We start from the raw sequence: 22,369 nt of genomic DNA, 5'->3' as shown, positions 1-22,369 counted from the left end.
ACTCTCATGCACAAACAACACAGACTCACACACATATAAGGCCAATGCAAGACTACAAACAATAATGATGGAAGAAAGTATACGCGAAAAAGGAGAGAAAGAAAAAGCAAATAATGAGAAAATGGGGTAGCACCATACATGGGGAGAAAAAAGGAGAGGGCACAGTTTCCATAGTAACAGGGAGGGGGACCGTTTTAGTGGCTGCATGTGAAACTGGCAGCTAGTGAAACATGCGCACACACCAATACAAACAGTTATTTTTGTCACATTGTTGCACGATTGGATGTCTTTTCAGGTTCTAAAATAGTGTAAATCTGTATAAATGTACACATTCTCTGTTCTCTGATATTTAAATGTATCTGAAGTAGGTAGCAACAGCACAAGAAGACACAAAGATTAAGGAGAGGAGTTCAGCTCAGGAAAAATGAGACATTTAATCTGCTCCATTTGGGCATAATTGCCTAGAAGAGGGAAGGATCTTGGTGTTCTTCCAATATTCAACATGCTACACCATCAAACAGCAATGTTACAGAACAAATTGTATTTGATTTACTAAATAAAATTGTTAAAATAAAAAATAAACCTATTTCTTTTGCATAAAATCTGAGTTCTCTTTCCATGATCAATATAGATTTTTGTTACATTATTTGTGTTTGTCGTTTCCTTCCACAAGCTTTTATATATTATTTTGTATATTATTTTATATATTTCATAATTTTATATATTACTTTTAGAACATTTTATACTTCAGTTATTTTATTTTAATTTCAAAAATACAAAAGAATAAACAAGAAAACGTACATTCAAAGACACACAAGTAGTGTACGATGAAAAAGAAAAAGCAAGAATAATCAAAATAAATAAGTAAATACTCTTAAATACTTTTAAAAGTGTGATACTTTATTTACTATGGGAAAAAAACATGTTCGGGGGAAAAAAAAAACATGTTCGGGGGAAAAAAACCAAAACAAAACCACTTCCTGTTTGGAGTGCTGTGATTGGCTGATTCCAAACCGCGCTGACTCCTGGGAAAGCGCGATGTTTGAATTTGGTTCCGGTTTCTTTCTGCTCGGACCGCTAAGCTAAACATGGAGCGACATCCAAACAGGTACAACATGATCTGTTTCATACCAAAAATACGAGTTTCTAATGTATCTTTGCCTTCGCTACAACTATAAACCAGCACACTTCGTCAGCCGTGTATTACGGGTCTTCTAGCACCGATATGTGCCGTTGTCGTCCGTGCGAAGAGACAGTCTCGCCAAAGAGCATTCAATTATCGAGTGTTTTAATGTTGCATTGTTTTTCATAAAGTCTACCAGTCTGGTACAATGATATGCAATCAATTTTACGTACGGCTAGCTTCCACTTTCAATTCGGCATGTATCCTATGCCCAAAGGAGCTTTATTTAAAGGTACATTTCACATTTTGTAAAGGTTTCTCCTCTTATTCTCACAGTGGTCTTCAGCCAAAATACAAGTTCTGAGGCTGTAATGTCACTCAGTTGTACTGAACATAAAAATAGCATTAATGCAAGTGGGACCAAGTGATCTTAAAGTGATTCTGTACCCAAAATCTTTCTTTTAAGTATAAATATTCACCTATGTGCGATTATCAACAGGGCTATAAAAGTATAATCTCATCATGTTAACCATAATCAGCTTTATTTGCCATGTCTGTGAACAAAAATACAAAAAACAAAGAAAATACAAAATAAAGTATTTACCAAAGGAGATAAGATGAAAGATTTAAATATATATACATTAATATATATTAATTAAGAGAATATGGTAACTCCAACTTTACATATATTCAACACAGCCTTGATTATTTGTATCACAATTGGTTCTATAAACAGCGCTACAGTATTACAAAGTGGAACGATGACCACCAGACGAAGCTGGTGTGATGGTTTGTATGTGATTTCCAGTTTGACAAGGACCCCCATCAACCGTGTAGCTGAGAGGAGGAGCAAAAGTAAGAGCTACCGGCTGTCATACCGCAGCGGCTTAGGTGCTGCTTCACGTCTCGGGTTAACTCCGGCATTGACGGCACTGAGGCTCAACACCAGCAGAAGGGCTCCAAAGTCACACAATATCAAAGTGAGTGAGCCCAGGTCATTGTTCTCCACGTTTTTATTCCATTTAAACATCCATGATGTGACGCTGAAGGCTCATCTCTATCCTCTTCTTTCTTTGTTAAAGGAGAAGGTGAGTCCGGAGCAGCTGGCGTTACTGGTGAAAACCGAGTGGCAGCTGTCGTACGTTACGCCTCTCCATCAGTTCAGGCACACCCAGCTGAAGAGCTACTCCAGGCAGCTCTCGGCATGTATTGCTGCAGAGAAGCAGCACGGTTTGGCAGTGGAGGTGGAGGGATCCGAGAGGACCTTCAGAGTGTCCTTCACTCTGGTGCAGGGGATGACTGAGTCGGATGCTGATGCTGAGACTGTCCTCATACAGGTCAGTGAGCCATATGAAGATATGTATTATTAAGACAGTATTAAAATTAATAGGAATTGAAGTGAATCTGAACATAAACAACTTTTCGAGACTGAAAAGGGTGGCTGTTTATTTGAATACAATAATTAACATTTGTAAAAAATTATACGATGTAGTTCTGTCTGTGTGGAACATTCTGGAGCCCTGTATGCCTTGTGTGTCTAACCGCTCCCTCTCCCAAAACAGATCCACACAAAGCGTTTGTTTGCCGAGAAGGACGAGCCACAGATGCCAGTATGGAGCGGCTGGCTGACCTGCATCAACGGCAACCCCGACTACCTGCGCTCACTCCCAAAGGACTTCATCTGCCTGCCGCTCTTTGGCAGCAATGGGGCCGAGGGTCTCACCACTGTGGTCAAATCCTGGTTCCAGCGGTCCTTCGACTGCTGCTTTGGCCCCCTGGAAATCAGCCACACAAGCCTACTATGGCTGATGGCATTATGGACGAACTGCCACACCGAGTACAGCATTCAGCAGCTGAAAATGATTTGGACGCTTCCGGTCGTGCCGCCGCTACAGGTTACCTACACAGTTAACCCCGAAGACGCCTGGGAGCTGTGGAGCAGTGTGAGAAAGGCAAAGGAGAACAGGGGAGGGAAGGAGGATGAGGAGGAGGAGGAGAAGAGTATCGACATCGAGGAGGTGATGAGCTTCATGCAGGGTCTGAAGAACCACTTCCACAGACACTTCAGGCTGGATCTGTCTGCGGGTAGCCTGAGCCAGGTCTCCACAGCACTGGGATCAGCCAAGTACAGCGGAAGGATCAAGGTACCAATCTGAAACAACCAGCTGTTCTAAGCAAACGGGAGTCTTTCAACACAGACAGTGAATGTAACTGTTGTACTAATATTTGTTTCTTTTTGTTTAAGATCTCCAACAGCAGATACATGATCACAACACTGATGCTACTGACAGAGTGCGCCCTCCTCAAGATGCCCATCTGAGTGACCTAACCTCCCCAGGAAGAGAAATACTGTTACTTCCCGGAAAGACTGGTTGCTTTTCGTTTTCTTTTTAAAAATGTCTCAAAACATGAAATACTTTTTTTACAGGACATCTTGTGGCCATGATTATGATTATTCTGAGTACTGAGGAAAACATTCAAGTGTTCCTAGTGAACTGTGTTGTCTCCTTTTGACTGGCAAACATGCATAGGTTCAACACGTTTTTGTAAATACTTTCTATTCTTGTCCATATGTTTATATATTGTCATTTATAGTTGTAATAAAAGTAAAAAAGGAGGTTTGAATGGTGCATTTTTGATCCGGCTTGCTTGAGTTTTACCCCATATTGTGGGGTTTAATTCATTTAGGGGTGCAATTGATGGGTTATTCTCATTAATAGTTAATTGTTCAGTCAGTAGTGTTAAAATAAATCTACATATTCAGTTTACAATATTTTTCATTCATTCATCTTCAACCGCTTGTCCCTGTCGGGTCGTGGGGGGTTGGAGCCGATCCCAGCTGACATCGGGCGTGAGGCGGGGTACACCCTGGACAGGACGCCAGTCTATCACAGGGCACATACCTTACACGTGCCTGTCTTTTGGATTGTGGGAAGAACCCTGAGAAAACCCACGCAGACACAGGGAGAACATGCAAACTCCAAACAGAAAGGCCCCAACCGGGATGCAAACCTGGAAACTTCTCGCTGTGAGGGGACAGTGCTAACCACTCCACCACCGTGTCGCAGTTTACAATATTTTTATCGTCGAAAATGTTTATTTTTCTCCATTAATTAATCAACTGAACTGTCTTGCTCTACATGAGTTAATTTCCCGACTATACAGGGGATTGGATGGACAACGCTGGGATAAAGCCAAGGTCAAGGTTTGCAAGGTGCTTGAATTTTGAATAAAGTGCTTGATATTTATGTGACAGAATGTCAAGTCTACTTACAAACATGTGACAAATTTTTAAACTAACGGTATAACAATACCAGAATGTTGAGCTTTGATAAAATACTAGTATAAAAAATTATACCATATAATGTAATCTGGAAGTATTGAAGAATTGATATCTGACCTTATTTGAAACATGAAACTCATCACCCCTCTGTAGAACACAGTCACAAAAATGTAATTTATGCTGTTTATTTATAGCACCATCGAATCTAATGTGATGACAGATGATCAGTATACTGTATAGTCATATGTACCACCGGTGCAGACAGATGTCCGTCCTGCACAGAGCTGGGTCTGTCCGATGTTCCTGTCTGTTATAGTGAAGGTTTTCGTTGCCACCGTACTCTACAGGGGAATTGTTGGGTCTCTGTAAATCATAAATAAGTCATAGAGTGTGGTCTTTACCTACTCTGTAAAGTGTCTTGAGATAACTTTTGCTATGATTTGGCACTGTAAATAAAATTGAATAGAATTAAAGGTGCTTTAATTTCATGTTGGAAAAAGTAGGAGCTGTTTTTGCACCATGATATTTGACAAACTTTTCATAAAATGTAGTTGCTGTTGAAATAGCCAGATGGTGCACCACCCCCTCTTCCCAACTATAACAGCATATGGATATGAATATATAACATGACGAAGGCATAATCAAGCTGAAAACTTGTTTTGTTCATAACAAAATCAGGCAACTTTATTTTTAAGAGACACCCAACCAAATCCATACAGCTCAGATAAAACATGAAATAGAAACGATGAGGGAACGTGAGCGTACAAAATGCCAGTCGGACACGTAACAAGCTCTTTCCAAAAGAAAATAAAAAATGGAACAGACATTTGTAACATTACTGTATATTGCACTGGTAGAAAAAGGCCAAAAAACACCCAAAACATAATAAGCAACTTGTGATCAACTTAAGTGGACTCCTACGCGTGGATGTCCTGGCGAGATACTGTGAATACACACACCACTCTGCAGCATCTGTTGTGTTATTACTCCTCTGACACTACTGAATGCACAATGACAATAGCGAGGGCGTAGGAGTCACAATCGCTGCTCCATTATGCCCTTTAATGACGAGACGTTTGGTGTCTAGCTTGTGACGGGTGTAATTAAGGTACAGCAGATGCTCATTCGGTCATTAAAGGGCACTGGAGCTGAGGATTATGGGAATAAAGGGTGTGTATTAAATACTCTTAATTGTCAGTGTAAAGTAAGAGAACGCCCACATTAAGTGGTGATTTATGTGCATGATATGCGTTGTATATCAACAACAACTCTCAGAGTGGGAAAATATCTTTGTCTAAGCCCCCAGTCAGTTTGAAAAACTTTAAAAACCAAATTGTTTGCTTAGATGCTTAAATGGCACATAAACTTCACAGCGACATAAAAAAGCACCAGACTGGGGGATGGTGTTAACTTCCCACGCCATGCTGTTTATATAATATGTACACCTCTGAAAAGGGGTTGACTATATATTTACAATGGCACCCACACATGCCAACTCATAACAGCGTGAGATCGGCGTCCACCAGGCAAATACACGAGGGCCTGATGGACAGTCTTGACCCCAGATCAGTGTTGAAACAGCAATGAGGAATCTGTGGCAGCTTGACATGTTCAGCAGTCTGGCAAAGATCCATTACGGGTCCCGCAGAAGAAAGTCTTCACAGTATGATCCACTCCAATCAAAATGTGCACTCCAAAAGAGGGAAGAATTAGCTTGTACTGATTTAAAAGAGGGGAGCGCAGAACAATGTTACACACCACTGTCACAACAGATCATGCTTTGATGTTCAACATAACCACCCCCCCCCCCCCCCCCCCCCCGTTCAGCTTGTTTAAAAAAGGTGAATAAATGCACACATTGGACCTAGAGGTAAACAATGGTAAAGGAAGTGACCTATGCAGTGATGTGATTCACGGTGATTGGAGGTGGCATCGTGTGCTTTAGGAGGCCAAACCCAGGAAGAAGCCACCGACGAAGCCGCTGGACAAGACGATGTTCCTTTTTATAAAGTCTGTGGCCTGTGCAGGAGGGGAGGCAAAAGACGGAGAATGAGTCCATAAGAGCTTGAAAGCAACAAAATGTATGAATAACCAGTGAACCGGTTACTGTAAAAATAGAAAGCCAGTGAGCATAGTCTGAATTAGAAAAGGTCAAATTTATCTTCATCTACTGTGACTGACTGTTGATAAGCATCTCATACAAGCCCGGTTAAACAAATCTGAGATTCCCCTTTAAGATAACTCTATACATGCTGAGAATGTATTGACTACCGGACATCTATACTGGTATCAAAACATATTTATCTCCCATCTCTCTTAAGCCTGCTGTGTCACAGCTAGTGGGTGTAGTATACCTTACTGTTCACTAGAGGGCACTGTTGGTTTGAAGATAAAGAAACAAACCCCACCAAAACAGGACATCAAAGACAAACATGCATTTCATTTTAATAAATTGCATGTCAGTAGGATAAAGAAGTGTACAATATAGAAATATTTGATTAAGTTTTAATAACAGTCAATTAAAAAAGGCGAAAGAAAGCGTGAAACAAAGAGCAAGCTTTGTTATAGGTACCTTTACCTCCTCAATGAATGTGTTTATTTCGGGGACTGCTTTGTTTGCTTTCTTCTTCAGGTGCTTCTTTGCTTTGTTCACATCCTTCTCCACTTTCTTCCAGTCCACCTGCACGTACCCACTGTGATTGGCGATCTGTGGGTGGGGGTCATTAATATTCAGAACAGAAGGCGCATATTTACGCATGAACAACATTTATTTTATGCATTCAGCCTGCTTATCAATTCACTGGCCGTCTCTGGTGTAATCTACTTGTGAAATGGTTGCAAGAATGTTTCTAACAGACTAAAATAATAAACTGGTAGCAGCCGATAAGAATCCAGATGGCCTGCATCCATCTAGAGCCAGTTAACACAAAATGCCGGTCTGTAGAGAAGAGACCAGCTGAGTGGCATGCTGTACAGATGGCATCTTCAGTTGTCAAAATGTGCATCTTACAATGGATGTACTTTTATATCAATTAGAGACCATGTAGAATAAATGATGCAGTAATTACTGAGGCTACATAAACAGCGTTATGGTACTCTTGCCTGTAAGAGAAGGAACCCTCCGCCAACAGCGGTAGCGGCTATCTTCCCAACCCTTTGGAAGAGGTAACCAGCACACCTATATGTGTTGAGAGGATGAGAGCGGTGCTCATTACACAATTAAGACATGTTTCACTCTCTATTGTTACAGATTTCACCCACCCTAATGCCTTACCATCCAGTCACCCCTCCCATGGCGATCTGGGTGGCCACAGAATACTTCTCAGCAATCGGGCCGGAGCTGCTCCCAAACACCCGACTCCACCACTGGTGCCTCCGGGCATATTCTGTCAAGTCAACCACCTCATAAACCTCATCTTCACTCTCTGGGTCGTCCTGACCTGCTACAATAAGATTCTAAAGTTAGCACTTTATAATAAGGTCATGCACTTAAGTAATGCTGATCCATGATGATTTAATGCATGAATTAATGCGGGATGTATCATGAATTCCACCATTAACCAACGATCAAGTCCCAATGACTTTCTGTGATTAGTTCACACTTGATACACCATCAGTTACGGAATGTTAATTCAAAGTTAATTCATATTTTTAATTGACGTGTGACCACCTTAGCTGGGTCCTCCTACATAAAGGTGTATTATTCCATAACCAATGGTAGAGAAAGATGCATTAAAATCATATAGCAGGTGACAATTGACACATGAGAGAAGAATCAGACATGTCTAACACGCAGTATCAACAACAACATAAACACAATTTAGAAAAAAAACAATTTGCCACCTACTTATGTTGCAAACGTGTCAAAAATAGCATTGGGTCCATTATCATAATAATATGACATGCATGGTCCTGTAATAAGCTTTTATGTGTCCAGCTATTTTAGTCACCTATCAATTAATGTATGAAGTAACTGAGTTATTATTGCTTAAATGATGATTTATAAAGGAATTCGTCATACCTATTGCACTGGATTATACATTACACATGCATTACTTATAGTGTGTTAAGTGTTTCCAAGTTAAAAGTCATTATACTTTAAAAATTGTACCACCAGCCTATCAAAATAAGAGCACACTAAGCCTAACTTCACCTCTTATCTCCATGAACACTTACTTTATGGACGTGTTTAAAACGATGCTAACTGTAGGTGCAGTTTAGCTGTTACCACTTGTTTATTCTATGTAAATGACTTGGGAAGCTAATATTAGCTGGCTAGCGTCAAATGGCTACCAGTCCAATATCGTACACACTACTGTTTTAGGATTCATTTCCGGATTATTGTGAGCACCGAGGTCAAGACTGCATCAAAATGCAACCGTCGTCGGTGGCAAATGTTTTAAATTCCCATATTTGGTAGGGTTATAACGCCGCATTTCAAAAACTAAATCAAAATATCAAAATCACCCACCCTCTCTGTTGTCCACCGTCGCCATTTTGGAGAAGCTGGTTATGTCACCAGGATGTTGACAATGCTTGGCCACGCCCACACGGTGACGCGCTGCCACGTCAATTAAAAGGCTTTGATGTCGCTTGATTAGGCGCAGCAATTTAGCGGCGTTATTACTAAAAACGCCGCAACTTTTATGTTCTTCAGGTGGGGAAGACTGTGACAGAATAAAGATGGGACTTTAGGAAAGTGCAAACATGGTGTGAAAGGCTAGGAACGAATGATGCATTGCAGTCATCCTTCAACCAGTGTGAAAAGGGCAATACATATGACTGAATACAAGGACATGTGAGATTTGACTTCATTTACATTTGATTTCAAACACGTAACAAATAAAAGAAAATAATATTATTACACAAGTAAAAGCATAGAGATACATGAATAACAAATACTTGTCCAAAAATTAGCGGGAGGAAGTATACACTTATTTAATCCCACCCCTTCTCCATAATTCATTGTTAGTTAGTTAACGGCGTGCTCTGTCAAACATGTATTTTTATTTCACTATTTTTATTATTTATTTTCCAAAACTTTGTTGACTTTACTCAACAATAATCTTACAAAATACACGTTTATTTCTCATAATCAAACATATATTATAATGTCTTGCATATTTATGTAATTGAATCAATCAAAAACGTATTGATATATCTTAGTATCCAAAATATAATGTCATCAGAATTTAAAATAAATAAATAACAACAAAAAACAAGTGAATAAAATAGTGAAACATGGGAGAATGTGGATCTTTCACTTGAATGGACGTGGCTGACAGACACGTTTATAGAATAAATACTTTTTTATTATGCTTTCAGAATTATGGTGGTGTATAAAAGATGAGTGGTTTGCAGGGAGAAAATGAATATTTAAGATTAAAGAACGATAGAGCGAGGAAGTCATATGGTGGGATGCGGGCCTTCCTATTGGCTGAGGAGGGGGGAGAGGGCGTGGCCAGAGCGGCGCGTGGGTTCGCTTGGGTGACACAATTATAACAACTTTATCTTCGCGGCCGAAACGCATTTTTATTGTCAAATACTCACACCTTGGATTACTGTACTCAGTTATTCGCATCCAAACAAGCGGCACGATATCACTTTGTGATGAAAAATGTGACGTTTGAGGAGCTACCCGGAGAGAGCGCTTCTGTCCCCCCGAAAGGATTTACCTACATCGAATCGCATCTTTTCATCCTGGGAAAAAAGTTTTTGATCATTTTGTTTTCTGCAGTTTTTCTTCTTTGATTCCGGCGGAGCGAAACCGTTTAGTCCCCCCCGCGCGTCGCGATTTTTTTTCCATGCAATCGTGCGGTGTGTCTCTCGCCGTCGCTGCCTGCGCTGCTGCCGCTCGGAGTCTCGGCTCGGCTTCTTCTTCTAGTGGTGGTGATGAGGGAAAGAAAATGGCGGCGGGAAAAGCGAGTGAAACAGAGGAGGACTTTCCGACACTGACAGCCCAGGAGAGGAACAGCTTGGCCGGGATCGACAGGTCGGAACAGCAGCCCGTGCACTCGCACACACGCACACTCGGGGAAATTAATTGTTTTCATTCCTTTGCATGTCGAAAAATGTTTCTGCGCCGCTCTGCCACTGATTATGTTGTCTTCTTGCTTTGCAGCTCACTGTTTGGATTTCAGAAGCTTCATGAAGATGGCGCCAGAACGAAGGCCCTGTTGATGAAGGTAGCATATTTAAAGTGGATGCATTTTTACAATCAACCCCGACGCCCCTGGTGTTAACTATAGTCTCTCAAACGACCGTGCATGGTGGTGAATTTGCTCTCAAAAGTGGCAAGTCTGAATGCAAGTGGCCCAGTCGCTAAGGAGACCAAGGCCAGCTTAGCCGCAGCCCCTCTGTTAGCCAGTTAGCTTGCCAGTTAGCCACTCTCATCAGCGAGCGACCCTGCACCTGCGGCTCCGAGATAACTGTTAGCCAGAGTATCTATGGCTCTCTGGATGTAACTGTGTTAACATATGTTATTAGTGTTTGTTAGGCAACCGCCCTTCCCTATTCACTGGATATAGCTAACGTAGTTCCCTACAGCGTTTCCCAGCAACACAACGTCGTCACCGGTTTTTGTGTTGCACATTTATTACTGGAAACATTGCACTTAAATGAGAGAAGTTTGATATTGTCGTGAGGTTGTTTTATTGCAAATGGTATACACTCATATTCGGCTTAACCTTACGCACGTAACTATCCATATCTGGCTTGGTGGAAGTAACGCTGTTCTTCAGGGTGCACCAAACACAGCGTACCCTTTTACGTTATATGTGGTGAGGCGAACTAGTGCCCGTAGCGTTTGTATTGGTGTAACTGTCTTGGTTAGGTTGTTTGTGACATTGCATTGCTCCACTGAATGTACTTCAAGAAGTATTCTGGTCGTTTCAATGTGAACGAGTTGACAACACGTTACAAGTAAACGTTAATGGCTGTGCTGCCTGTCCAAGATGGCGGGGCATGGCGGAGTGACACCGATAGCCATATAACCCATTTGATATGAATATGTGTGTGTTCGTTGCTTAAGTGTGCCTGGAGTTTCCTCTCGGGTCTTCGCTCCTTGTAAAGATATGTTCGTCTTGCCGACCTAAGTGGTGTCCGGGGTCCTTTGTTTACTGTTTTTATTGCCCCTCTGTTTGGCTCTGCATGTGCATGTGGACGAGAAAACTACACGTTAAACCGGCGCAGTCTACCTGTACATATCACAGCTGGGCTAACGATCAATGCTTTTGAACAGTGGATGATGTAGAGAAGGTGGTGCTGTTGACAGCTCGTGGTTTGAGGGGGGCCATCCGCTGTATCTGCTCGCTAGGTGGTGTGGGATACCTAGGAAGTGTGACTATTCACCTGGCATTAGCTGCACAGAAGCAGCAGAAAGCTCGGATGTGCCACACTTGATAGAGAAGATGGACATTGTGCCATACAATCAATGGGTTTGGCTTGAACTGAACATTACAATTCCTATGTTCAATGCAGAACAAGCTCGTCAACATGTTATTTTCTTAGAATAGCACAGTACTAATGCAACTGTTTAACACACAATTTGTTGGTTTCTATAAGGTGTTTTATGTGCTTTGTTTGGCAATAGTGCCATTAAAAATGCTCATGTCCCCTTGAAATAACCCACCCTGTCATAAAAAGGTCTGTTTAGTCAAGCACCATGTGTATAATGGGGCACGCTAAAAACATTTGCACGAAGACAGGTTATTCTTTGCCTTGCGCAATTGATTTATTGCTGGTTGTACCGTTTGACATTGTCAAAAAGCCACATCTTGCTCCATAGTTGCCGTCTGTTGCCAGACTTTCCTGTTACACTCCTACTCTTGTAGAGCCTGGTGTACATATACACACAGACCCTATGGGCTTAGTCCAGCTAACTCACAGCCTCAGGTGTCTTCATGTGTAGGTCAAGAGAGCCTGATCGCGACACCAGTCAGACATCATGTCAGGCAAATGAAAATACTAAGTTTGAGTTTGGGCCGGCGCAATAATATCAGCCGCACGGGATGGCAATCAGCTGCCACAACGAGCTATGTTCACATTTTTAAATGAGGCTGGGGCATCTTGTTTTACACTTCAATGTATGTGAATTGAATGATGAATATATCCATAATGAAAACAAGAGTGTCATTTACCAGCCACAGTGGCAGGTGAACAAAGGGGGGGGCGTTTAACACGACCAAATGCATCTTAAGGCTGCTTTAAAGCAGTAGGGATAAGGAGTTGGGTGATGCCATTAAATGTGTTGGATGGGTTTCCATTCACACCCCCTATGACAGAAGCAGTGGTTACACGCCTCCCTCATCTTAAGCCATTTGCACGTATGAACCCCAGGCAGTGTCTGGAGAATCAGGTTTATCTTTTACGCACACAATAGGCGATTGGATGTGTCAGGTGCATTCTCACTTAGTTTGATTTAAGTGGGGGGGGCCTGGGTAGGGCTTGCAGAAGGGAGGGCACAATGCAGATAACACTGCCCTGTTGGTCCTTACCGACAGGAGTTCCCAAATCTCGTTGTCTCTCCAGTTAGACATTTTCGTTGCCGTCTTCGTGTAAATCACCCTTGTTCAGAGAGATCTTCCTCCCATTTGGGGCTTATTAGTTTTGAGTGACTACCCTGCCTGGCACCGTAGCCGCGTCGCTGCACTGTTGCTTATGAAGATAAGTGTGGGTTCAACCTCTCTGACAGAACTAGGTCACTGTATCATCACCAGTAACAAGGTGGCAATGACATAAACTTGAAATAACTAAACGGAAGATACGCTTTGACTGTGAGTGTGCTCTTACTTCTATTTTCTACATGTGAGAATGTCTTTATTGGTAAGTACTTTCACATCGTTGTTTTCATTTGCGCAACGCAGTGACACTTTTTTTTTGCAGCAGGAAGAGTTTGAGTTTAATCCTCATGATGGGATGGCTTGTGCCAGTTTCGGTGCCGTTTGCATGTTGTTCCTGTGTCCGCGTGAGTTTCCTCCAGGATAGAAGGGCCATGCCAAAAGACATGCATGTTAGGTATTAGGACTACGCTTGCATTGTTACCTTCTGAGGCACTGGCCGGGCGCTGCGTCGTTGCACACCTCTGCTTAATAGTTGAGAGGTCATTTGCAGAGGACAGTTTTTCCCGCAGGGATTATTAAAAATTATAACTTCCTTTTAAAAGCAATGTACCATAGACACAGGATGACTTTGATGAAAAAGTCAGTGTATTCCAGTTACTTGGCTCGTGCTGCAGATGTGGCATGAAACTAAAAACACGGAGGCTCAGTGTTATGCACAGGTGCTTCACAGCAAGAAAGTCCTAGATTGAAATCAGTCTGTGCACATACGTGTGATGCATGGACATGCCTGGTCCATGGAAGCCAACAGGACCAGCGGCAGGGTTTTATTACTTAATCATACCTGCCACATCGTGTTCTGTCACAAGGGAATTGTGCAAGAAACCCCACTGATAATTGATTTTAAACAATGTCCGTATATTATCGATATGATTCTGCACATTTGCATCTCACTTTGACATCAAAATACACTTTCTCATACTGTCTGTCTGAATATACCTGTATATTAATTCACTATTCACCCCCTTTCTGAAACGCTCTGTTTTAGCGCCTGTCTCTTTAAGACCCCCCCCCACAAAAAAAAAAAAAGCTCACCCTGCTCTGAATGGTCAGTCTTTCTGGGTCTTCTGGGTCTTCTGTATCTGCGCCCTTGGTGTCTCTACACTGTCATTGTAGCTGGAAAATGGCAGTAACGGCACGTAGCGAATGTCTTAAAATTAGGCACAGGTTGTAGGTCAAAGGTCACGGTCAATGTGACCTTACGTAACGCATTTTTGGCCATAAGTCAAGAATTCCTGCGCTAATTATGACATTTCACACAGATGTCTGTGACATTTTATATCCAGAAGGTCCACTGTGACATAATGTTTGTCCATTATTTGATGTCCTAACTCATGAACACAAGGTGAGAGATTTTGTCTGATACTCAATTGGTGACACTCATTTTGAAACTGTGGTCTACCAGTGCTGTATCATCTGCGTGTGATGCCCAGCTGCAGTGAGGCGGAGCCGTTTGAAAGTTGCCCAAGTGTTGTAACTTTGTAACTAGGGATGGGCAAAAAAAAAATTGATTCATGTAAAAATCGCAATTCCTATCTTCTTAGATTCATTATCGATTCATAACTTCCTCCTTCTCCGTCTCGCGGTGAGCATTACGCGGCTTCTGTAGAACACTTTTGCAGGACGCTACCGGCCAGTCAGTCACTGCCAGCTTGCCCGTAATGGAAGGCAAGTGTTTGGGCGCACGTTGGATTTGACAACCTCCAGGGAAGGAGAATTTGGCACTAGTACTAAGTCAAGTACTTCAGCAACACTACAAACGCCCACTGCGGTCAAGTAAGCAGTCATTCGCTTCTCCGTAGTCAAACCTGCCGGCCATATATTCATAGTGCGCCCGTATTCTGACGTTTACGGTAAATGCATTGAAACTGCCCAGAGGAGCATGAAGGTAAACACTTGACTGTCATTCTGTCTCTCTCTGCAGTATAAAACGCTTACCTGCAGAGAGGAGGTGAAGTATTGGCTTTACATGAGCTCGCCACGTGAAATACAAATCCATGCAAAGTTTTGTTGTGTTCGGGTCCGGTTTTCAAAATAAAGTGTGATACCAAATAAATATGGAAATAAGATTATTTTCTTGATATGCACAGAGCTTTTCACTGTGGAAGTTCAGGATAAAAAGCCTTTCAAAATATACTTTACACTTAAATCTTATATTGTATAAAAAACTACAAACAGACAAAATATCGGTTTTGGAAATTGGCAGAGCTTCTGTGAAATAAGGCAGACACTAGCCTACGTGTAGAATTTTATCTACGTTAATAGAACTTTTATTTTTGAAATCACTGAGAATTGAGATGTATGCAAAAAATAGTTAAAGTTAAGCATGACTGAATTACATTTGGTCATAAATTTGCCTTTGTGCGTTTACATTATAGCAGTCAGTTGATACCTTTTTCCAAAAATATAGTATAATCTAATGTTTTCATGCCATAATTAGGACTGGAGTAGATCCTGAAGCATATACTAATTCAAAAGATGATCATGATTCGAAAATCGGCTCTGAATCCAAGCGTGACACCAAGATTCGGAATCGAACTGTGAGGCAGCCAAAGATTTCCACCCCTACTTGTAACCCTGTTAATGTTACATTGTGTAGATGCTTTAAGCTGAGATCCTGAGGCATTGATGTTGTGGTTAGCTAGTTGGTGTTTTTTACAGCACACACTGTACAGTTTTTGTTCCCTTTCACCTTGAAATGATCCCAGACTTTGGATACTTTCTCTCATTTTTCTGGCCTGTTTCTTTTCTTCCCCCATCACTATGTTCTCTCTTCCTCGGCTTTGTATTCTGCACTGTCATGGCCTTTTTCATGTCCACCATGGATGTGGTGTATCAAGCTCAATGTGTCACTGTATTAATCAGCAGTGCGGAAACGCAGTGTACCGTATATTTTCATTAAATCATTAAACAATGCAAAGACCTTGCATCAGATTCACAATGCATGCATCTGCCCGTTTGCATACTCTGACTTGCGTATATGAACTGTTTGCCACTGAAATGACAGTGCGCCCGTTGAGGTGTTAACTCCTAAATCCCCTCCTGTGATCCTCTAATGAGGTGCACTGCTGTCTGAAAGTTGTATTGTGTTGTAGTGTGAACTGCCACCACTTAACTTGCTCATCTTTCATGCGTTTGTCCCTCCTTTATCGCGGTATTTGTTTCCACGTCTGTCGCATGTTGTAGTGTCAACAGAAAAGCAATTGCCCTGTTTTTAGTCATATATTTTCAAGTATTGCATTAGAATAGCTGTGTGGAAACGCTGGTGCAGTTTGGATTTTTTCAGTCTGGAAATCACTTTTCCAATTATTCTGACAGCACTGGAATGTATCACAAACGCACAACCCTGCAATGTTAATCAAAGTGGATCATTTAAAATAATGGCCAAATCTAATTGGTGTTTCCTTGAACAGTGCTGCCCCCTTCCACCATGATTCAGGAGAATCGGTCCAGTAGTTTTTCTGTAATCCTGATGACAAATGGACAACATAATAGGGATCGACCCATATGGATTTTTTAGGGCCAATGTCGATGACAATTGTTTTTCACCAGCCTTAGCCGATGACCGATAAGGACTGCCAATCTTCTTTAGCCGATGCTACTTTCGCTCCCTCAATTCACGTCATAAATATGACACAATGATGATAACAAAAAAAAAGAAAGATTAAGTGAACTCAAAAAAGTTGTCTCCAGCAGCACGGAGCTGCCTGTTGACGCCCGTCTTCAAATAATGCTGGGGGGGGAAATATCACTTCCTGCGTCGGCCGATTCGCCTAAAAAACACAAATATGGGCAGATAATATCAGCCGGAGGATGTATGGGTCTATCACTAAAACATAACCTTCTTGGCAGACTTAATAAATATGTTTGATTATTAAAGTGCTTCTCGGCAATGAAGACTCTACCCACCAAGGACAAACAGCAGGTCTTCTGTGTGTTCTGGAGGTTACGGGTGAGAGATGGGGCTTCAGTTTCAAATGGGGCAAAATAGTCTCCATTTAAAAACTGAGATCAAGTGTCACCCACTTCTGTGTCCACTTGGTCTTTTCACTTACTGACGCAGCTGCCTCTCTTTGGCTTTGAATAGCAGAACAGTACTCTGTATTGGGGACCATCTTTGATGCGATCTCAATGTCACCAAAGAAACTCAAGTGCCACAGTAGATCATTCTCGAGTTTGTTTGCCTTTTTGTGGAAAGAGACGCGGGCAATATGTGCTTAACTTCTTTTTACCACTCAACCGGGCTCCGTTTTCCAATGATATTTCACTACTGTAGATATTAATTTCTGTAAATTTAAATTTGAGTTTTTTCTGATATGTTTAGTCTGTATAATATTTGTTTGTTTGTTTGTTTGTACATCTGGAGTTTTGTAACAAAAATAATTTCTGACTCTGACTCCTCATTACATCGCGGCCAATCCGGAAATATTTTAATGGATCCGCATCTAAAATAAAGCTTCAGATTGCTTTCTTTACTGTGCTCTACTGTGTTTGGTCCGTCTCAGCCCGCTGGTGCCGCAGCTCTCTGAAATGGCTTTGCGGCTGGTGTGATCCAATCGCAAGTTGGTCTGTAGCCTTATTTTATTAATAACCGTAGCAAAAAAATGACATGTGCAAGGATCAGGAGGTAAAGTGCCGTCCTAATGGCGTAAATAATGCTGTAATGCAGTTCCACCATAGAAACTATACAAAAAATCTATATGATAGAGTTTTATATTGTTTTGCTGACATATCGTCCTATCACCCAGCCCTCTTTTCATCCGTATCACCACATTTTCTGATCAGACTGTAATGGCAGATACCCCCAATATTCAGCGACTCGTTCACGACTGGGGCCAAAAAAAACGTTATCGTTACTTTCATATTGTGCCTAATTTTTGTTCATAAAAATCCCAAGGTACTCTGTAGCAGCTCAGCGTTGTGTAATAGTTGGAATTGGCACAGGACAGATTTCTCTCTGGAAATGAATGACGTAGCTTTAACTGTCTCTGTCAGTAGTAAACGCTTGCATGCTTGTGCATAGGCTCAGTGAATGCATAGGGATTGTCAGAAAAAAGTCAGTGTGTACCATATACCCTACACTGCACCATTTCAAGCATGTAGACAGCAGCTACTTTGGATTCTCTTTTTTTATCAGAGCAGAAAGATCTATAATAGAAGTTTAAAAAAAAGCCTTCTTCAGCAAACCTCATTCTAGTAAGTCTGTCTATGCCTGATGTTTATCTGCAGAAAAGTATGTGGCCACAATTGGGGAGCTGACGTCAGCCATGCTGTGACTTTGAAAAGTTCCCAATGATTTTCTCTAGTTCCTCCGCTCTTTCTGTTCTTTGCATAATACAGACATGCCTTTTCCCAACCTCTCCTCAAGCACCGTGCGTGTACGCATACCCTAACAGACACACACAGTTGAGACAATACGTTTTTGTCTTCCTCCCAGGCTGTTCGCTGCTACGATTCGCTCATCCTTAAGGCCGAGGGCAAAGTGGAGCCCGAGTTATTCTGCCAGCTAGGCCACTTCAACCTCCTCCTGGAGGATTACCCAAAAGGTGAGTAATCTCTCCTCTTCACCACCGCCTAAGTGGTTTTTGTAGAGTCACGCTTTCCTCGCATGTTTCATCGGGAGACACAGTGTGAGCATGTGGAGAGCAGTTGGCTCCGTTCCAGCTCGACATAAATGCTGACTGCCCACTTTTACTCAGCGCCGCTGCGGTGAGATTGATAAATTCTCAGCTTCCCTCTCCTTTTCATTACAGCATTATCAGCATACCAGAGGTACTACAGTTTACAGTCAGACTACTGGAAGGTAAGACACCAACAACAACACACACACACACACACACACACACACGTGCCTACATACTCACTTTCTCATTCAGTTATTGAGGTTGTCACGCCCTGTTGATTACACACACACACACACACACACACACACACACAATCTTGCTTTCTTTCTCACACAAGCACAGGAAGCATGTATGGTCTCAGTTTGGTTACATGCTGGTGTAAAATGCGGTTTCAGGTTTCGCGTTGGAGTCATTTTGCGCTTCTTTCCTGTTAAGTTGACATTTGGCGGTGAGCTTGATAGCAAGCTATTGTTTTTTCTGATTACTGGACCACGTAGCTGCAAGGTTATGTAAATACGTACGGCTTTTGTTTACAAGAATACATACGGTTTCAGAGACATTTGATTACTTTGTGAACCGGGTATTCGGTTTCTTTGTTGCTTTTACAAATCTGTATAATCTTTTAGACTTTTAATCACAATGATCTTGCACCTCTCTCCATCCCACCCAGAATGCTGCCTTTCTGTATGGCCTGGGAATGGTCTACTTCCACTATAATGCCTTTCAGTGGTGAGTACCAACTGTCTTCATTTTATTTGCATAAAAACAGTACACGCCAAGTGAAAATGAGCATAATATTGCACAAACTGGCTTGTTCTGTTTGCCAAGAGTAAGAGGAGAAGATGAAAACCACTCAAGTCTGTACGGTAAACGTGTAGCTGAAGCCGGTGGCCTGTTAGCTTAGCATATCATAGGACATGGCGAGAAACAGCTACAGTATCATGTTTGTTTGTGAAAAAAACTAACAAAAAAAACATGTTTTTTCAAGGCAGTTGCCAGGCAACCAGCGGAAACTCTAGGACCTCGTGTTAAATCACGTCGGACATTTCCACCCAGAGTTGGAGGAGACTTAACCTGTTGTAACCAGTTGCACTCACTCGCTCTTTTTTGTTGCAATGCAGCTGAACTCGCTTTAATCGAGGCAAACAGGATTACACAGCTCAGTTGTAGTCCGTGTATGTTAATGGCTTTGTTTTTGTTGTTACCAAGTTAAGAAATGTCAGTGTGTGTGTGTGTGTGTGCTGTTCTAGGTTGTTTCCATGGTAACACCATAACCAGAGAAGTATTGGCTAGCTTAAAATTTTTGGACAGAGGGGGAAAAAGCGTCCAGATATTGTTCTCAACAACTGCAGGCAACCTAGAGTCAGAAATGGTTTTCAAGAGGCACACACACACATCCGGCATTTTGCGAAAGGCTAGGGGCATCCTGCTTGACTGCAACGTTTCTCATCATAAGAGCTACACCTTGACATTTCAGCCACCACAAAAAGCTAAAAAAAAAAAGATGGTATTGGTTAACCTTTCTGCTGCAGTATTGGTTTATTCAGCCGGCGTCTGATTGTGAAGCATGCACAGCAAAAGGAGTAAATGACAAATGGTGTGTTTTCTCAGTTTTAGTGGCAGCAACGTCTTTAGTATTCAGTTCAAGATAGCGCGCATGCGGCGTGACTTGGACGAGCACCAACAACAGAATGTGCTGCATCTTCGGTTGTGTTCACACCTGTTGTTTGGTTCTTTTTGTACAATAGAAAATATGCTTGAATTGAGCCTGTCCCCGACAATCCAGTCCTATCTTCCGTCTTCTTTTCACATGTCTACACCGCTTCATCACGTTCTCCATTGGTCCCACAGGGCGATCAAAGCATTCCAGGAGGTGCTGTACATTGACCCAGGGTTCTCCCGGGCCAAGGAGATCCACCTACGCCTGGGTCTCATGTTCAAGGTCAACACAGACTACGAGTCAAGCTTAAAGGTAGTTCCACCCCAAAGCTTTATTCTCTCACATTGCAGGTTTAGATTCATGGATTGATCTTAGCTTAACACCAGGCAGGCAGAACATTGTCAACATTTGAAAAGCTATGTACTATCTACTATGTGGAAATCTGTTATGCATCAAGATTATTTTAACATTGTGAGTGAGTGGAGCAGAACAGGAAAAGACAGAGCTGATTGATTGGCTCCTGGCGACTCATGATAAATAAAGCAATATTGTGCATGTGGATTGCAGGCTATTCTGTGTGTGCTTTTACTGATTTCTACCCATGTTCTCTCACAGCATTTTCAGCTGGCTTTGATTGACTCCAACCCCTGCACTTTGTCCAAAGCTGAAAGTAAGCACCGGCCTTGTTTATTTTACATGTGAACGTCTCAACTAACCTGAAATAGAAATGATGATTTGATTAAAATAATAAATAACATTAAGTCAATACACTACATATCACAGAATGTAAGTATGTGTGAAAACTAGTTAGCGAGCAAGCACAGAAGTTTCAATGGCTAGATAAAAGTAATGTATAAATGGTTTAAGTAGTTCTCTAAAAGTCCTGACTAAACTTACTTGAGTTAACTTAACTTAAAAAATGATAACCAGTTAAAATAGTTTGCTAAAGCTAATTGATAAACAGTTAAAATAGTTGGCTAACATAATGGATATACAGTTAAAATAGTTAGCTAAAGCTAATGGATAAACAGTTAAAATAGTTGGCTAACATAATGGATATACAGTTAAAATAGTTAGCTAAAGCTTATGGATAAACAGTTAAAATACTTTGCTAAAGGTAATAGATAAACAGTTAAAATACTTTGCTAAAGGTAATGGATAAACAGTTAAAATAGTTTGCTAAAGGTAATTGATAAACAGTTACAATAGTTAGCTAAAGGTAATGGATAAACAGTTAAAATAGTTAGCTAAAGCTAATGGATACACAGTTAAAATAGTTAGCTGATGCTAAAGGATGAACAGTTAATATAGTTAGCTAAAGTTAATCGATAAACAGTTAAAATAGTTGGTTAAAGCTAATGGATAAACATTAAAAATAGTTAAAGGATAAACAGTTTAAATAGTTTGCTAAAGCTAATGGATAAACGGTTAAATGGTTAGCTTAAAGTAATATTTGTGGATAAACAGTGGAAATGGCTAAAAGTTATGGATAAATGGTTAAAATAGTTAGTTAAAAGTAATGGATAAACTTTTACATTTTTTAGATAGAAGTAAAACGGTTAAAATAGTAAGCTAAATGTAACGTAAATTGATAAACTGTAGAAATATTCAGCTGTTGTAGTGGTGGTAGTAGTGTGCTTGCTGACTAACTTAAAAAACTTATAAAATAATGTTTAATTTTATAATAAACTTTATATATTCCACTTTTATATAATGAATAGTTTACATTTGGAACATATATTGTGAATTGATGAATGGGGTACATGAGTTCATCTGACAGGGCTTTGGCGGCACAGACCAAAAAGGTTGGGAACCACTGGTAGAAATGATAGAAAATATAGACTTGAATACAGCAAATATAAACATTACACATTGCATTTTATATTTGTTGTGCTATAAATATCCAAAGTAGAGTCATTCTCACACTGCACCACTCACAACACTTGATCCTGGAATGGAAAAGACCCTTTATCTGCTCAGCCTACAGAGAAAGTAGCAGCAGGGAAACTCCAACATCTTAATATGTTCACTGAAAGTCTCAGTTTTTCACTGAGCGTCAGA

The 22,369-nt window shown here is 41.1% G+C and overlaps 3 protein-coding genes across 5 annotated transcripts in view; 2 read left to right on the top strand and 1 right to left on the bottom strand.

The window, feature by feature from the left end:
- Positions 1-1,884: 1,884 nt before the first annotated feature.
- Positions 1,885-3,443, top strand: cenpl (centromere protein L; the record flags this gene model as incomplete). The annotated part of the gene is made up of 4 exons (XM_083938013.1): positions 1,885-2,103; positions 2,206-2,460; positions 2,686-3,267; positions 3,369-3,443. The coding sequence occupies 4 exons, from the start codon at positions 1,885-1,887 to the stop codon at positions 3,441-3,443; spliced, it is 1,131 nt and encodes a 376-aa protein (XP_083794139.1).
- A 1,626-nt stretch (positions 3,444-5,069) lies between these two features.
- Positions 5,070-8,932, bottom strand: LOC310964948 (FUN14 domain-containing protein 1; the record flags this gene model as incomplete). Of its 2 annotated transcripts, XM_083938286.1 has the most annotated exons (6): positions 5,070-6,125; positions 6,301-6,425; positions 6,979-7,113; positions 7,509-7,584; positions 7,681-7,849; positions 8,878-8,902. In XM_083938286.1, 5 exons carry the CDS (start codon positions 8,900-8,902, stop codon positions 6,348-6,350), a joined length of 483 nt encoding a protein of 160 aa, XP_083794412.1. In that variant the 3' UTR covers positions 5,070-6,125; positions 6,301-6,347. The 2 variants fall into 2 exon arrangements, with proteins under 2 accessions (XP_083794412.1, XP_083794413.1); XM_083938287.1 differs by having other exon boundaries at positions 5,070-6,425; positions 8,878-8,932.
- Positions 8,933-9,894: 962 nt separating this feature from the next.
- The window catches only part of LOC310964985 (lysine-specific demethylase 6A-like), a 29,667-nt gene continuing 17,192 nt past the window's right edge, over positions 9,895-22,369 (top strand). For both annotated transcript variants that reach the window (XM_083938340.1, XM_083938339.1), the window contains exons 1-7: positions 9,895-10,398; positions 10,528-10,591; positions 18,462-18,570; positions 18,778-18,827; positions 19,319-19,377; positions 20,500-20,620; positions 20,924-20,978. In XM_083938340.1, coding sequence (XP_083794466.1) covers positions 10,211-10,398; positions 10,528-10,591; positions 18,462-18,570; positions 18,778-18,827; positions 19,319-19,377; positions 20,500-20,620; positions 20,924-20,978 — 646 coding nt within the window. In that variant the 5' untranslated portion in view covers positions 9,895-10,210. The remainder of the gene's footprint in view (positions 10,399-10,527; positions 10,592-18,461; positions 18,571-18,777; positions 18,828-19,318; positions 19,378-20,499; positions 20,621-20,923; positions 20,979-22,369) is intronic.

This window comes from Echiichthys vipera, assembly GCF_963691815.1.
Source record: "Echiichthys vipera genome assembly, chromosome: 23".
NCBI classification, from domain to species: domain Eukaryota; kingdom Metazoa; phylum Chordata; class Actinopteri; order Perciformes; family Trachinidae; genus Echiichthys; species Echiichthys vipera.
Note: the sequence above shows the minus strand (reverse complement) of the source record. Positions and strands in the feature narration are given on the sequence as shown.